This window comes from Natrix helvetica (genome assembly GCF_964273705.1).
Source record: "Natrix helvetica genome assembly, chromosome: 9".
In the NCBI taxonomy this organism is placed as follows: Eukaryota; Metazoa; Chordata; class Lepidosauria; order Squamata; family Natricidae; genus Natrix; species Natrix helvetica.
The window spans coordinates 1,947,265-1,964,828 of record NC_138560.1 but is presented as its reverse complement, the minus strand read 5'-3'; the positions used below and the strand labels follow the sequence as shown (position 1 = coordinate 1,964,828).

The 17,564-nt window shown below is 49.5% G+C and overlaps 1 protein-coding gene and 1 long non-coding RNA gene across 4 annotated transcripts; one reads left to right on the top strand and one right to left on the bottom strand.

The window, feature by feature from the left end:
* Positions 1-2,540: 2,540 nt before the first annotated feature.
* Positions 2,541-16,079, top strand: FBXO46 (F-box protein 46). Of its 3 annotated transcripts, none has more exons than XM_081961509.1 (4): positions 2,541-2,627; positions 7,939-8,014; positions 10,593-12,672; positions 15,796-16,079. In XM_081961509.1, the coding sequence occupies exons 3-4, from the start codon at positions 10,688-10,690 to the stop codon at positions 15,848-15,850; spliced, it is 2,040 nt and encodes a 679-aa protein (XP_081817635.1). In that variant the 5' UTR covers positions 2,541-2,627; positions 7,939-8,014; positions 10,593-10,687; the 3' UTR covers positions 15,851-16,079. The 3 variants fall into 3 exon arrangements, with proteins under 3 accessions (XP_081817635.1, XP_081817637.1, XP_081817636.1); XM_081961511.1 differs by lacking the exon at positions 2,541-2,627 and adding an exon at positions 7,492-7,526; XM_081961510.1 differs by lacking the exon at positions 2,541-2,627 and adding an exon at positions 7,543-7,698.
* Positions 14,294-15,800, bottom strand: LOC309396421. The gene is made up of 2 exons (XR_014176109.1): positions 15,595-15,800; positions 14,294-15,556 (listed from the first exon to the last, which is right to left on the bottom strand). It is a non-coding gene; the product is annotated as an uncharacterized lncRNA (long non-coding RNA).
* Positions 16,080-17,564: the final 1,485 nt, after the last annotated feature.

The following is a 17,564-nucleotide window of genomic DNA, read 5'->3' as shown; positions in this document are numbered from 1 at the left end:
TAGGTTCTCCTGTCCCAGGAGGATCAGGTGATTTATAAACCACAGTCATTTATAAATCCCAGCTGTTAGGACAGGTAGAATGGAGGTTTTTGAATAACAGAATAACAGAGTTGGAAGGGACCTTAAGAGAGCTTCTAGTCCAATCCCCTGCTCAAGCAGGAGACCCTAGACCAGTGGTTCCCAATGTGGGGCCCACGCCCCAGGGGGGCAATTTGATTTTTAATGGGGGCAATTTGAACCTTGTTTGAACCAAGTTAATGGCCTTTTAGGCTTCCTCCCTGTGAGTAGAGTTTACATTTTTGAGTAAAGTAAGAATTATATGTCACAGGATTATATGCATCAGGATTTTAAAGGTGCTTAGGTGGGGCATAGCCAAAAAAACGCTGGGAACCATTGCCGGAGATCATTTCAGACCAATGGCTCTCCAATCTCTTCTTAAAAACCTCCAGGGGTGGAATACCATCAATTCCTGGTGGCAAGTTGTTCCACTGATTAATTGTTCTCATTGAAAGGACATGTGGCAGCCCCTCAAATAATCTTTTATTTGAAAATAAAATTTTGCGAGGAAAGATACTAGATCCCCCAAAAAACTTCAGACCTTGAATAAGAATAGCTAGTGGGGAAAAAGTTTTTCCAGATTCCTGATTTTTAAAAAAAATCATGGTAGGTAGACTAACATGGATCTCCTCCGACAATGATTAGCTACCAAAGTAATCCAAGGTTTAAGAAACAAGAGAAGGTTCTAAAATAATAAGCTCGTGACTAACCCCAAGGACAATGCTAGATAAGAGCGAGAAAGGTCGCAATGAGATCAGCTGGCTTTGTTTGGCAAGATCTGGAGATTGGCTACCCTCACCACTCTGGGACCGTAGATGCCATCCTTGGAAGCGGTTCAAAAGTTCCAAGCCCTGATTTCAGACAGATGAATGATTCAGAGGGATCACCAAGAGACAATACTCTCAATTCTTCAGAAAGGACTTTGGAAGAGGAACAAGAGACAAGAAAGGCAGGGTTAGGAAATGAAAGTCCTTTTTTAAAATAAGATAAAACTTCATTTTAAAATAAAATAAAAGTCCATTTGTGGCTCAGTGACTAAGACGAATCCCTAGCACCGCATAACAGAGTGAGTTCCCGTTACTTGTCCCAGCTTCTGCCAACCTAGCAGTTCAAAAGGACAAAAAAATGCAAGTAGAAAAATAGGAACCACCTTTGGTGGGAAGGGAACAGCGTTCCGTGCGCCTTTGGCGTTGAGTCATGCCGGCCACATGACCACGGAGACGTCTTCGGACAGCGCTGGCTCTTTGGCTTTGAAACGGAGATGAGCGAAACGTTTGTTAAATGAACTTTGTCCCGTTTTACGACTTTTCTTGCCGCGGTTGTTCAGGGAATCACCTCAGACGTTAAGTTAGTAAGACGGTCGTTAAGCGAATCTGGCTTCCTCGTTGATATTGCTTGTCAAAAGGTTGCAAAAGGGGATCACATGACTCTGGGACACAGCAACGGTCATGAATATGAATCAGTTGTCAAGTATCTGAATTTTGGTTATGTGACGAGGACGCTGTAACCCGAGGACTTTGGATTCTGCTCCAAAGTCAAAAATCCACTTTATCCTCTCTGTCTTACCTTCTTTTCCTCTTTTAATTTATTCCGATAAATGAGAATATTTATTCTGATATTAGAATAATATCCCTGATTCTGATGGGGGGGGGGATATTATTTATTCTATTTATACAGGGGTTACAAACGTCACGCAGAATCCTAAGGCACCTTTCGCATCTAGTGCAGCTGCCCCATTCAGGGGAAGGCTGAACTCACTACAGCTTGTCCTTCACTTACAGCAGTTCATATAGTGACCCTTCAAAGTTACAACAGCACTGAAGAAGTGAATTATGACCGTTTTCACACTTATGACCGTTGCAGCATTCCCATGGTCCCCTTGGTTTACACTTGGATGCTTGACAACCGTCTCGCATCTATGACGTTTGCAGTGTCCCGGGGACACAGGATTCTCTTTTGCGACCTTCTGATGAGCAAAGTCAACAGGGAAGCCAGATCCCCTTAATGACTGTGTTACCAATTTAACAACCACAGTGATTCGCTTAACAACGGCGGCAAGAAAGGTTGTAAAATGGAGCAAAATTCACTTAACAAGTGTCTCGCTTAGCAACAAAAACTAATGGGATTTCCATCTGTACATGCTCCATCTGTACATGCTCAGAGGCACAGAATTTTGAACCTAAGCAATGTAACTTCCAAAAAAAAGAAATAGAATCCTGCATGATTGCAAAACTCCAGGGGGAAAAGGAAGTGGGGTCTCTATTCTTCTATTATCAGGTGGCTAGATTAGGAGAAAACCCCTCCTCTCCATCCCCCACAAAGCTTCCCTGCCCTTCCCATCCGCAGAGCTGCGCAAGAGCCGCCAAAGGCAGCTTCAGAACTCCAACTCCCAGAAGCCTTTGCGGCTCGGAATCCCGAGCGGAGGAGAGGAAGGCAGCCCATTGGGCGGCTAAGTACGGAAGTGGGCGGTCCGAGGAGGGCCGCCTGCGCAGAGGGGAACCAGGAAGTGCCGAGGAGTCGCTGCTTGCAAAGGGAGAGTGGAGGTGGCGGCCGATCCCGCTGCGTGGAAGGTAAGAGGCGGGGAGGGTCGCCTGTTGGGAGCCCGGGGTGCAAATGCACAGGAGGCTGGAGGATCGGAAGCCCAGCACAGAAGAAGCGGAAGGGGCTGGAGGAGATGGGAGAAAAAAATGATGGGGATCAGGGTTGCCAACTTATCTGCCCCAGCCCTGCTCCTCTGCTCTCAGCAGCTGCAGCTCCAGGACGAAGAGCTGACAGCCGCCGAGGCATTTCTGGCCAGAAAAGCGGATTAAAACTAAAGGGCAAAGGCTTCATTTCCCCATGCCAGATTGCTGCTGCTGCTGCAGGGAGAGACACCGGAGCAGCCCGAGAGGAAAGCAGGTGGCAACCTTTCTCCAGGCAGGGATCCACCCTTCTCCTGACTCTCCACCAGAAGCATGGTCGGATCCCCTAGGTGCAATGGAAAAGAGTCTTTGGAAAGTCTCTTCCCTGGATGGTCTGAGTTTGGCAGCTCGGGGCTGGACTAGAAGACCTCTAAGTTCCCTCCCAGCTCTGTTCTGACTCTGATTCTGAGCTGTTTTCAATTCCAAGGGGGGAGGGGGAGGGCAGAAAAGTTGTGGAGAGGGGATGCTGATTTTGCACAGACCCAGCAAGGACCTTGCAGCTTTCTGGCTGGGCTTGCCGTAACTCAGTGACCATAACACACTGCCGTCCTGTTTGGTGATCCCGCTTTCCATCTGGATCTTGGCCTAGCTGCCGTATCTGGGGAGAAAGAAAGAGTTTAAGAGCTCTGCTGTTGGGGGTTGGTGCCAGCTCTGTAGTGGGAGCCCCACTGACATCTGTGGTCCTCGGTTTCCGCCCCCCCCGTTTTAAGTGGGGGTATAATCCCAGAGACCCATTTCAGGATCTTGAAGTATATTGTCTGCCCCATTGGCTTGTTCCTGACCCAGACCTGGCAGAGGGTTAATCGAAGGAGGACTCTTCCAGTTTGGGGGCAGGGGTGAAGGAGGGAAGAAAATCATTTGTCTGTCTGTCTCATCTATCCCCTTGTCTCTCTCTATCCTCTGTCTGTATTGTCTATAATCTGTTTGTCTATCTGTCTGCCTCCAATCATCCATTTCTATATGTCTCTATCACTCTCTCGTCTGTCTTTCTCCATCTCCCTCTAACTACATCCATTCATCTATTTCTATGTCTCTCTCTCATCTATCTGTCTGTGTCTCTCTATCACCCTCATCTTTCTGTCGGTCGGTTGGTCTATCTGCATCTATCTCCATTCATCCATCCATCCGTCTGACTATCTATCTATCTGCACCTATCTGTCTATCATCTATCTATCTATCTATCTATCTATCATCTATCTATCTATCTATCTATCTATCTATCTATCTATCTATCTATCATCTATCTATCTATCTATTTATCTATCTATCTAGGTACCTACCTACCTACCTACCTACCTATCTACATCTATCTATCTATTTTCCCTTGATTAAGAACAGTCTCCATCTCTCTCCATGCCACTAAGATTATCCCCTAAGGGCTGATGAAATGCCATTCCTCCCCCGCTGCCTTTCGAAGACCCCCCCCTCCCAGACCCCTGCAAACGACAAAAGAGGCCACCGGTGTCTCAAAAAAAACCATTTAGGTGTGCTTGAGAATGCTGTGCCTGGGAGCACTTAGTTGCCGCCTGTGTCACTTTCACCTGGCCTGTGCAATCCGCCCCAATTTTACAGCCTTTCAGTGTGCTCTTATCTCTGACGATGTTCTGCGTTGGTGAGTTACACAGGCTTAATTATACGGTTATGTGGATGTTAAGTTAATCATAAACATTGCGCTTGGCGTGAAGCCAGCTGAGATGGCGAAGAAGGGCTTGCCTTTTTAGTAGAGAAGGAAAGCACATTTTCGTTGTTACCCTGGAGGTTTTGGCAAAGAGAATGGACAAACCATTTGTCTGAAATGGCGCAGGGTTTCCTGCCTGAGCAAGGGGTTGGACTAGAAGACCTCCAAGGTCCCTTCCGACTCTGTTACTCTGTTTTTAAAACAGGTAACCTTCGACTTAACAGTTCCTTTCATGACCAAAGTTACAACAGCACTGAAAAAAGTGACTTATGACCATTTTACACATGCTCACATGATCAAAATTTAAATGGTTCCTACGACCGTCGCTGTGTCCCCCAAGGTCACCTGGACCCCTTTTGCGACCTTCTGACAAGCAAATAGGAAAGCTCGGTTCACTTAAACAACTGTGTTCCTAATTTAACAAGTTTGGCAAGAAAGGTGACAAGATGGGACATAATTCAGTGAACAAACACCTCCCTGAGCGACCGAAATCTGGGGCTCAATTGTGGTCGTACGTCGAGGGCTACCTGGAGTTATGACTCTGCTGGTCCTTGCCTCAGTCTTACAGCCCCCTAGGCCAGTGAGTGGGATTTCTGCCTTCATTGCCTATTTACGGGAGAGTAGGCACCGATCAATCTAGAGCATGGGTGTCCAAACTTGGCAACTTTAAGACTTGTGGACTTCAACTCCCAGAATTCCCCAGCCAGCTCTGCTGGCTGGGGAATTCTGGGAGTTGAAGTCCACAAGTCTTAAAGTTGCCAAGTTTGGACACCCCTGATCTAGAGGAATCTTCTCCTTGGTCCGGAGTCTGGAGTAAAGATTATCTGGCAAGAACTTCTGTAGAATTACTCAGCATCTCCTCCTTCCTTTCCAAGATGGCTCTTGCAGTTATATCGATACTGCACTGATATTTAAGAAGATGTACATCTGCCTTTCTCCCCCCCTTCCCCCCGGCCTTCCAGATGTTTTGGCCACGTTGCCTGGGCTGATGGAAGCGGCGTCCCCACACACTTAGGAAAAGGTGATCTGTGAGAATTGGGTTGGAACAGTTCTCTACATTTGCTGCCGTGTGAATATGCCACTTTGCATCTTAACTCCCTCATCAACGAGAACCTCAGTTTTTTTTAAAAAAGAAATATAATGAAAAAAACCAACCCTTCGGAGCTCAGGGGATAGGAAGCTGCGAGTGGCTGAGAAAAGACCTCATCAAGAAAAGAAGGGACATTATAATACAATACAATAGCAGAGTTGGAAGGGACCTTGGAGGTCTTCTAGTCCAACCCTCTGCCCAAGGCAGAGTCCTTATACAATACAATAATACAATAGTAGAGTTGGAAGGGACCTTGGAGGTCTTCTAGTCCAACCCCCTGCCTAGGCAGGAAACCCTACACTGTTCCAGACAAATGGCTATCCAACATCTTCTTAAAGACTTCCAGTGTTGGGGCATTCACAACTTCTGGAGGCAATTTCTGTTCCACTGATTCATTGTTCTCACTGTCAGGAAATTTCTCCTCAGTTCCAAGTTGCTTCTCTCCTGGATTAGTTTCCACCCATTGCTTCTTGTTTTGCTCTTCAGGTGCCTTGGAGAATAGCTTGACTCCCTCTTCTTTGTGGCAACCCCTGAGATATTGGAAGACTGCTATCATGTTTCCCCTAGTCCTCCTTTTCATTAAACTAGACATACATTAATCTTAAATTAGCTATAACAGAAACCTTGCAAAGAGAGAAAGACCCCTTAAGGCCAGGGGTTGGGTCTCCAACCTTGGTGAGTTTATGGACCTTATGGATTTTAACTCCCAGAATTCCTCAACGAGCATGACTGGGGAATTCTGGGAGTTGAAGTCCAGTCGTAAAATTGGCAAAGGTTGGAGACCCCCCTGCCTTAAGGGGTGTATTTTGCAAATCAGATGCTGGGTTGAAGATTGAGAGAAGGGGTCAGTTAGGGTCATAAGTCGAAGACCACCACGGTAGTTTTCTCCAATTTGATGCCTCTTCGGCCTGCTCAATGAACGTCCTTCTTCCGTGCTTTAATTCCTTGCGCCTTGTTGCTGCTGGTTCTCTTTTCTTGGATTAAACAGCAGGACATTCCCCACTGTTAGGAAATAGCCAGCTTCCGATTAAAGGGGGTGTGTGACATTCTCTCCCTGGGGAGGGCTGCGCCTATCCAAGTTTGGCTGAGCTACAATTCCTTGCACCCTCCCGCTACATTTCCTTTGTCCCTCCCTCTGGGACAAAAGGGAAGGAGAGTGATTGACCTGTGAAACCTGCCTGGGAGGAAGGGACTTGAATCTCGAACCCGTTGCAACCGCCACAGAATTCCCAGCTAAAATAAGGCCAGGCTAACTGATCTCGAAGGACCCTTGCGGCTAGAACTAATCGAGAACTAGGGGAGAATTTCCTGACAGCGAGGGCAATTAACCAGTGGGAACAGTTTTTCCTTCAGAAGCTGTGGGAGCTCCATCACTGGAGGCTTTCAAGAAGGGACTGGACTGCTATTTGGCTGGAACAGCATAGGGTCCCCTCCTTGAACCCAGGGGGTTGGACTAGAGGACCTCCAAGGTCCCTTCCAACTCTTATTATTCTCTGGTCAGTCTGGAGATCTGGTCCCATCCTGCCCCCCCTACATTATCAATGCTCTCTGTGATTCAGGAACACAGCCATTGGTCTGAAGTGGTATAGGGCCTCCTGTTTGAGCAAGGGTTGGACTAGAAGACCTCCAAGGTCCCTTCCAATTCTGTTTGCATTCTGTATTCTTTACAGTTACAGTTTTTCCTATTGCAGCGCATAGCGAGTCGTCGTCGACTTTGGGCCAGGTCAGATCAGAGAAAAGAAATTTGACCTGCCCGGGGTGAAAGGACATTAAGAATTGCGCTACGGCCCCCCGGCGAGGCAAGCGGCCTTCGTTCCTGGTTGCGGGTGGGAATTGCACCACGATCCCTGGCTTGGCTTGGCAGGCTGGCAGTGGGGATTTAAAGGAGGGGGGGGGAAACAGAAGGAGAGGCTCAAACTCTGCTGTCATCCATATATGGGCATGCCCCAAACTCGGCTTTCTGATTGGCCGCTCAGCCTCATGCATATGTCTGTCAACAAATGGCTGAAGTGGTTAAGGTGTTTGTGTGTGTGTGTGAGTGAGTGTGTGAGTGAGTGTGTGTGTTGGAAGGAGGGGGTGTAAGATTTACAGTCTGGTGCATTCAAAGGACCCTTATTGATAGCAAAGAGGGTGGGGGGACCTGCCCTGGCCAGTGGAGTGGAATGGGGTAGCTGGCCCTTTAAGAGATCCAGGTAGCGCAAGGGGGGGAGGGGGGGCGCGATCCATTCTGTCAGCAGGAGGAGGAGGATCCTCGGTTGGGAACAATATTCCCACTCACACACGCCCCCACACACGCCCCCATTTTGGACTGTTCCCCCCTCCTTCCCCCCCCTCCTCTCCCTGCTTTGCAAAAGGACCTGTGGATTTATTTATTTATTGTTGTTGTTGTTTATTTTTTTACAAACACACACACACATGATCTTATTTTGCAGGCGTCCGAAGCAAGGATGTAGGGTTCGGCGAAGGCCTGCTGTGGCTCCTCCCCTTCCCTTGGCTTTGGGGTACCAGGTAAGAAGGGAGAGGGAGGAGGGAGAGAATTGGCTGGGGAAGGATGAAGCCATCGCTGGGAGGAGATTTCAGTTGCGGGGGGGGGGAGGGGGAGGGAATTGTTGGAATTATTGTTGTGATTGTGATGATTCTAGTCAAATTCATTCGTGTGTGTGTGTGTGTGCCTGTGCCCGGAAAAAGCTTAGTTGGGGAAAGCTTGCATCGATGCCTGGGGAAGGGCTGGGGATTGCATTTGGGGTGGGGTCTCAAGGATGGGTTTGCGAGGGTGGGTGTGCCGAGGACAGTCCTTGTAGGATCCTCCCTTGCACAATCAACAAGTGCATGTGTGACTTTTCTTGGGGGTGGGGCTTTCATCACAATGGCAACACGGCCCATGTGGGGTGGGTGGGAAGAGGGTTGGCATTCCAGCATGCCCCTTCCCTCAGCCCCCACCCCCTCCCCACCCCTGGGTTGCCTCCTTCCCACAGGTTTTGAAGGTGGATCAAGCTGTCAACCCATCTGCCAGGCCCCTCTTGGCTCTTTCTCAAAAGCGTCCTTGGTTTCGAACCCAGAGCTTCAGGGCAGGTTCGGCTTAGGAGGAGCTGAGAAAGGGGCATTTTTAGGGGAAGGGGGTAACGTGGGCCCTTCTGCAGAGCCATCGCTTTTAAGGTCCTCGTTGCTTTTGGAGCCTGGCGGGTTTTTTGCCGACGTTTCATGACCCAGCTAGGTAACGTCATAAGTTCTAGAAGGAAGGGGATTTGCAGAGGAAGAGAACGGTGGAGCCCTCCGAGCTTGGCATTTTCCTTGCAGACGTTGAAAACATCCTTACTGCACATCCAGTTCTGGTCAGGTGCAGAGACAAAGGATGACCTTGGCTTTCCAGAAAGAATTTTGCTATGGCTACATATCATCTAACTCCGTACAATCCCCCCCTCCCATTTTCCCACCATAGAAAATGCAGAGTAGAATAATAGGAAGTGTGGCAGGCCAAAGGAAAAAAATGGCTGCAGGCCTGACAGTAGGTATATGTATGTACGTATGCATATACATGTATGTATGTAGAATGTATATATATATATATATGTGTTATGTATGTGTATGGGTAGATATATACTTTCTTTTGAGATCAGGCAACAGAATTTGTTGTGCCCACAGTAAAGAAAGGACAATAAACGTGATCTTAATTTCCTAAAATTCCCCAGCCACCCTCATTTAGGAAGTGTGGAATTCGGCTCCCAGGATTCCGCACCTAATGGGATGGGGAATTCTGGGAGTCGATGTCTATATCTCTTAAAATTGCGAAGGCTGAGAAACTGCCTTAGAACAACCCTTTAAGGTAGGCCAGTCTGTTCCCAATACCGCAGAGACGGTGTGGCAAAGGCCCAGCTGATGCTGACCCCAGATACATGGGAATCAGCCCGGCTGGCTCAGGAATTCTGGGAGTTGAAGTCCACCAGCCCGTAAAGTCGCCCTCTAACCTGACCCCGGATAGGTGGGAATCAGCACGGCTGGCTCAGGAATTCTGTTCTGGTATCTGCTGTGATGTTCCTCTTGTGTTGGTGGCATCCTGCCAGCCGCCTGCTGCAGCAGGGGCCACCCACGTGGTCCTTTGCTTGCCCTTGGCATCCGTAACCTTGGCATGCTTCCTTTGAAGCCGTAGGAGTAAATTATGCAGAGCGCCCCGAACGTCGGCTGGCCGCTGGGAAACGAGCCAGAGGTGTCAAAGTTATGTGGCTCCTTCCGAAGCTTGGGACAATTTACCGATGGAGTATTTCTCAAATTTATACGGCTGCCCATCTACCCAAAGGACGAGAAGCACAGGGCAACGACCGGAAAATCATTAAAATAAAATTAAAAAAGCTGAAACGATTGAAGTCCCAGTAAAGTGGGCATCCATAAATGCAAGTCACCACATTCCTTAAGGCCGAGAGTCCGGGTGCAAGGCAAAGCAAGTGAAAGATATTAGAATTTGTGTGGGATTGGAAGCTCCAGGCCCTCTCTGGGCTCCGTTGGCATGTTTTCCTTTTTACTGGCACCATGAGGACTAGCGACAGGTCGTCCTGGATTTACAATCATTTGTTTAGGGTCCATTCGGAGCTACAACTGGCACTGGGAAAAGTGGCTTATGGCTGTTTTTCACACGAATGATCCAGCATCCCACCTGATTAAAATTCAGACGCTTGGCAACTGGCATGTACTTATGACGATTGCAGTGTCTTTGGGGGGGGGGGGGTGTCACGTGATCCCCTTTTGTGACCTTATGACAAGCAAAGTCTCTGAGGAAGCCAGATTCACTTAACAACTGTGTGACTTCCTAGCTGCAGGGATTCACTCAACAGCGATGGCGAGAACTGACATAAAATGGGGCAAAACCCACTCAACAACAGTCTTGCTTAGCAATGGAAATTTGGGCTCAGTTGTGTTTGTAAGTCGAGGATTACCTGTAATGATTTTCCCCACCCCCAGAAATGGAAAATAAATTCTAAGGTCGCTGAGCGTTGCATGCATGCTGCGTCCTGGGTGCTTTGTTAGACAGAGTAGGCATTTGGCTGCATTTTGCACACCTGATGGATGTCTCTTTTCCTTCGCTTTCCCGCAGGCTACTCCAGGGCCCTGGGAAGATCCACAGGAGCAGCCGATCATGCACTAGAGGGGAGGACCGTCCTTCCCCCTCCTCTTGGCCATGAGAGCGTGATGGATCACAACACCTTCTCCCACATCCAGCTGTGGTGTCCCCGCCCCTTTGGCACCTACTCCGAGAACAAGCCGTGCCGTGGCAACCAGGGGAAGAAAAGTTTTGGGGACTTTGCCTGCAAAGCGAAAGAGGAAGAGGGGGAGAGTGGCGAGCTCTCTTCGGAAAACACCCCTCCAGCTCCGCCTCCCCCGCCGCCTCCCCCGGCTGCTTCCTCCAATCCCGGTCAGGTGGAGGAGGGCCGAGTCCTCTTGGACACCTGGTATGTGATCAAGCCGGGCAACACGAAGGAGAAGATCGCGTTCTTCGTGGCCCACCAGTGCAGCAGTGGCAACAGGGCCAGCGCCATGAAGGTCAAAGGAAACTGGGGGAGCGACAGCTCCAAGGCGAAGCGCCGGCGGAGGTCGCACGATCCCACCCAGAGTAAAGCCTGCCCGGTCAAACCCAAGGACAGTGGCAGCAAGGAAGCCGAGGATGTTTGCCTTTGGCCCGAGTCCCACACTGACCCTGCTGGCGGGGATGCCACTGACCTGCTCTCGGTGGCAGAGATGGTGGCCTTGGTGGAGCAGCGGACGGCGCGGGCAGAGCAGAATTGCTCCAGACCAAGCGCCCCGCCGTCCCCGATGGTTTTTGTATCTACGGAGCAAGAGGAGAACGGGGAAAAGAAACCACCGACCTCTGGGGGAAACTCAGACTGCAGCCGCGTGGCCGAGGCCATTGCCCACTTTGAGTCCCGGGAGCGCAGCGTCGTGTGTCAGAATGGTCTCCGCCGGGAGTCCTCCGAGTGCGTGGCCAACTCCCAGCACAGCCCTGGCGAAGTTCGCATTGCCTTCCGTATTTCCAGCAGCCGAGACCTCCGTTCGCCCTCAGAGAGCGGCTCTGTTCCCCGGCCCAATTGCATGTTCATGAGCTGTGGAGGGTCTCCCACCGGCACCACAGCCCGGTCCAAAGACAAGATCACCTGTGACCTCTATCAGCTGATCAGCCCCTCCCGGGATACCCTTCCCAACAATGTGGATTTCCTGTTGGCGAGTGCCTCCCCCAAGGGCTCCGAAGGATCCGGCCGGGAGCCCCCTGACACAGAGATGCCATACCGCGAGACCCAGAATGGCTCCGGCAAACTGGACGCTATCCCCGAAGACATCCGGGCCCCTGCGGAAAAGATGGGAGGCTCCCCCGCCTCCGCAGCCAGAGACTGTGTGTCCGGCTTCCACGTGGACGTGGTGGTGACAGGCGTGGTGGACCAGTGTGTCTTCTTTGGCAAGGACAGCACCAAGAACATGAAGGAAGAGACCGTTTGCTTGACGGTGGGCTCGCCAACCCAAGAAGGGCTGTGCGCGTCTTGCGACGACCCTCCGCCAGGGCAGCTCTTCTTCCTCCACGCTCAGACGCCACGGCAGGAAGACAGCCGCGACACAGACAGCGCATTCCTGGACTCGTCGAGCGGCGGTGAGGGTGGGCTGGAGAGGGCCGACGGGTCCGTCTTGGAGCCTTCCGTCTCTGACACATCCTTGTGTCGCCTGTATCGCCACGTCTCGCACGACTTCTTAGAGATCCGTTTCAAGATCCAGCGGTTGCTGGAACCTCGCCAGTACATGTTGCTGCTCCCCGATCACATCATGGTGAAGATCTTCAGTTACTTGCCCACCCAGGCGCTGGCGGCCTTAAAATGCTCCTGCCACTACTTCAAGTACATTATCGAGACCTTTGGCGTGCTGGCCACGGATTCCAAGTGGAACCGCGACCCCTTGTACCGCGACGACCCCTGCAAGCAGTGCAAGAGACATTACGAGAAGGGCGACGTCTCCCTCTGCCGTTGGCACCCTAAACCTTACCATCACGACTTGCCTTACGGACGCTCCTACTGGATGTGCTGCCGTAGGACAGACAAAGACACCCCGGGCTGCCGCGTGGGACTGCACGACAACAACTGGGTGCAGCCGTGCGACATGTTGAGAGAGAGGGCAGCCCGGAGGGAGGACGGGAGGTGAGGGGCTTCAGGACGGGGGAAAGGGGGGTGGGTGGGTGGATTCCCTCCCCCCACCCCGCCCTCCTTTTCTCTCCTGTCTTAATTCTCCATGCGTGTGCGAGAGAGTGCGAGTGCGTTCTAGAACAGCTCTGGCCTGCGTGTTGCATGTGAGTGTGTGACTGTGATTGTCTTTTAAAGAATTGCTTGCCCCCGTCGGCAGGAGGGGAGCGCAGGTTTGGTCTCTGCTGCTGCCCTCGTGCTGCAAATGAGCTGTGGAAGGAAATTGAAGAAGGAGAGGGGGGAGAGAAAATAACACCCAGGCCCCTTTTAAAAAATATATAGGGTTGAAGAAGGGGAGGGGCACGCGTCTGTCAGTCAGTACGGCTCACCAAATTTGGGGAGATTGCCCCAATGAGCTCCTTTATCCTTTCAAAGAGGGGTGTCCAATCTTGGCGACAAGAAGACCTGTGGACGTCAACTCCTAGAATTATGGGAGTTGAAGTCCACAAGCCTTTATGACTGCCAAGATTGAGAAAAGCAGACTAGGCGATCCTTCTGGTCCCTTCCAACTCTATCATTCAAGGGCTGGCTGGGGAATTCTGGGAGATGAAGTTCACACATCTTCAAATCACCAAGGTTGGACAGTGCAAGAACTAAAATCAGTAATGAGTTTCCCATTCCCCCCCCCCCCCGGCCTCTCTTGGCTTGCCTGGGGCACAAAGTCCATGAAATGCATTTTTAGGAAGAATTCCATAAAATGCATTTTTAGGAAGAATTCAAGTCTATTAAATGCATTTTTAGAAAGAGTTCAAATCCATGAAATGCATTTTTAGAAAGAATTCCATAAAATGCATTTTTAGGAAGAATTCAAGTCTATTAAACGCATTTTTAGGAAGAATTTCTTCATTGCAGTCGGGGAGTTTGCAAAGACTTGGGGCCCTCAGCTGACTGCAGAAACCCACCTGCGTGTAAGAAAACAATCCTCACTGGGGGGGCTTTTTTCAGTCGGGTTTTCTGCTGCATTTGCAACACACACACCCCTCCCCCCAAAAGGAAAAGAACACGACTTCTTTGGGGTCTGCTGGACTGCGAAAATGTCAGCTCTCTTGGGGGACCTAAGATCTCAGGGACTCCTGAGTGATGGGGAAGAGAACTTTGGTCCTAAGTAGGAAATGATCCTTCCCCCCCCCTTCTGGGCTGGGAGAGGCCCACCGTCCCCTAATTCCACCCAACCTTTGAACTCTCCTGGCACAACCATCATACAAGATAGGAGGGTTGAGAATTCGGTGGCTTTTGTATTCCTGGTCTCCTCTTCCTCCCACCCTATGCAGTGGGCAAAGAGACTTCAACCCCTGTCTTGGATGCCTCTTCCTTAACCTTGACTTTCTTGGTGAGTTGGTTCCCTTCCATAATGGGGAGGGGGCTCACAGGACTGTGGTGGGGATGCTCACTCTTCTGCCACGGGTTCCTCTGCTTTCACCCTTGCCACCCACCCTCCCTTCAATCAAAGACCCCTTCCGTTCTACCGTAGTGCTCTGTGGCTGTCAGCTTTCCCCCCTATATATATATATATATATATATATTTCTCCAGGAGGCTAAAACTCTTATTTATCTAGCTAAAACGAAGTCTATCAGCAACATTTCTTCCTTACTTGAATTATGACCCAATTGGCTTGGGGGACGGGAGGGGGGAGGACTAGCAATGAGAGAAGGGGGTCAACCACTTCCTTGTGAACGGTACAAAAACAGCATGCAAAACAAGTCGAACGTGGCCAATATTTTCCCTGGGAAATGCCAATATGGACTCGGCTTGTGTGAAAGCCAGCCGGTCTGGTTGGGCAGCTTCACCCACCCCCCTTTCTCCCTCCCTCCCCCGATCTTGCCGATCAAGTCACGGGATTGTCTTCTGACCTTGCTAAAAATCCTGTAGATTCAGGGGCCTGTAAAACCTCGTTTGTTTTCCTTCGTTGGCCTCTTGTGTGGAGATCTTCACAACCTGGTGTAAACTAGTAGTTGTGGAGGAGTCCAGCTGTTTAGAACCTGCTGGGCTGGCCTTCCCTCCCATCCTGGGGTTTTTCCTTCAGTCACTTCCTTATGGTTTCCTCGCCTTCAGAAACTCACTGTATTGTCTTAGGACTTGCTTCAGATCTAAAGGGGGTTTGGCTTACCATGAGTTCTTCACCGTGAGAATGGGGGCTGGGCTGCTTCTTGGTGGCCATCCAAAGGGCTAACCCCCAATTCAGTGTTTGTGGACCCTCCAAACGTTGTACTTTTCCCACGAGCAAGGAAAAGTCCGAGGACGGTGAGAAGGTAGCTTCTCCACACTATAGGAAGACCCCTTGGTCCCTACTCATCTGGTTGATCCTTGGTTGGGATCCCACAGAGCTATGGGTTAGGCTGGACAGTCAACAACCCACCTTAGAAGACAGTGGCGCACCTTCTCCATCCTTAGTAGGGTCCCCATCCAAAGCCCAAGTTGAGTTGAGCGTCATGTCAAGGGATCTGACTTTGGTTCCAACTTGCATAGGTCCCCCTCTCCAGCTACCTCTTCCACACTCTTCTAGGCCTTGTTCCTCCTAACATACTTATTTAGCTCAGGAATTTTTTTCTCCCCACCCACGGTTCGGATGCTTAACCCTACTAGGGTCTAATTTGACCCATCACTCTCCTTCGTCCATGGAGGAAGATGATGGCCAGCAGGTTGATATTGAAGGCACTATGTTTTGGGGGTGAAAAAGATTATGGTAGTGTTTTTCAACCATAGCCATTTTAAGATGAGTGGACCTCAACTCCCAGAATTCCCCAGCCAGCAATTCTGGGAGTTGAAGTCCACCCATCTTAAAAGTTGCCATCCTGTTCCACTGGACTCTAATTTCCCTGCCTCCCTTCTCTTTTTTAGCTTCTCTTATTTAACATGGGCTGCAACAATATACAACCTACAACAATTTTAACATGGGCTGCAACAAACAGATTTTGCTTTGTGCACATTTTTCGCAAGCCACATTCTGGACCTGGGAATCCGGTCTGTTTCTCAGCCCCTTTCCTTTCTCCTGTGCACCACAATTCTCACACCTCGACTTGTACACCTCTCCCCCCCTCCCGATTGTTTGGTTATTTCTAACTATTTTATCTTCTCTCCAGCTCCTTTACCCTAAACGAGAGGATTCGCGTTCTTTCCCCTTGGATCAGATGTTGATTTGCAGTGATTTGACGCCAACCTGCTGCTTCCTTGACACTGGCCGATTGGCACCACTCAGGGGCGGGAGGTGTGTGTGTGTGTGTGTGTGTGTGTGTATTTGTCTGTTCAGAGCAGGACACTTTTGCTACTTATTCACACTGGTATTTATAAGCTTGTTTGTCTGTATACATGTGTGGCATTTTCAAACGAATGTCAAGTGGAGAAATACGAATAAAAACAGGAAAGGAATGAAGTAAGACTTGCTTTCTCATTTCTGGAGGAATCACAGAAGAACAGAGTTGGAAGGGACCTTGGAGGTCTTCTAGTCCAACCCCTCTGCTCAAGGAGGAGACCCTATAACTGTGATGGCAGACCAGTGGCATGTGTGCTGGAAGTGGCATGCAGAGCCATCTCTCCCGCCACGCCAAATATCGCCCATTGCTCTTTCGTGTTCCAGCACCCCAGGCAGCTGGTCTTTGTGTGCATGGGAGCATCGGAAAACCAGGTGACCAGCACACATGCGCACACCGGAAACTGGAAGCTCAGCTTCCCGGCATGTACATGCACGCTGGAAAACTGCTCTTCTGGTTTTCAGCACTCCTGCGCATGTGCACCAGGGAGCTGCCCTTCTGGATTTTGCATGCTCCTGTTTCGGCACTTGGTGCCAAAAAGGTTTAGTCAACACTGCCCTATAACATTCCAGACAAGTGGCAGTCCAATCTCTTCTTAAAAACCGGGCAAGCACCGACAGGATTTTTGAGTTTGGACAACTGATGTGCAAATAGCAATAGTTGAATTTTGGTTTACACATTACAGGAAGATGGCTTGGGGGAAACTTTGGGAAAGCATCTAAGATGCTAAGTCTCAAAGGTGCTTCTTTCTTTCTTTCTTTCTTTCTTTCTTTCTTTCTTTCTTCCTCCCTCCCTCCCTTCCTTCCTTCTTTTTCTTTCTTTCTTCTTCCAAGAGGCAACTGGACTTTCAGGTAGAAAGTCCAGTTGCCTTTTGAAAAAACAAAGGGGAAAAAAAGAAGCACTTTTCAGACAACCATGTCCTGGATGGCTGAATCGCCATAGACCTCTAAGCTGATAGAGATCACAACTAAACTAGCTATGCAAGAGGTGGCACTTCACAAAGGAACCCTCCAATTTGTATACCCAGAAAACGCATTTTATTTGCAGAAGCTGGATTGCAACACTATTAACTACCGCAACTGTTTAGGTTGTAATTGTGGATGTAACATATGGGGGAAAAATACGTTGCTTCCATGTTTACACAACACAGGTGTTACATAACGCGGGACCGTTTTTTTCCACGCCTTTTTTTAAAAAAGGAAAGAAAAAGAATTAGGCTGGAAGAAAGTCATTCCCAAAAGGAAGATAAATTCTTGGTTTTTTGCAACAGAGGATTTATAAAAATTCTATCTTGTGCTTGCTGAAATTCAAATAACTCATTTCTTTTTCTATATTATTATTATTGTTGTTGTTGTTATTATTATTGTTGTTATTCTTATTCTTATGGTTGATCGCAGAGTCAGCCAGATCTTCAGACTGGATTTGGCACTTTTACCCATTTTTCAAGTCCTTCCCAATGCCCCTGGGATGGGCAGATGTGGATGGATGGTGGTGTTAGAGGGATGAGCACAGGATGTAAGCTCTTTCCAGCAAAGCTGCCTTTCGCAATTGACTGACAGTGAATGTGTCAATGCCAATGGGGGGTTTCAAATGGTGCTCCG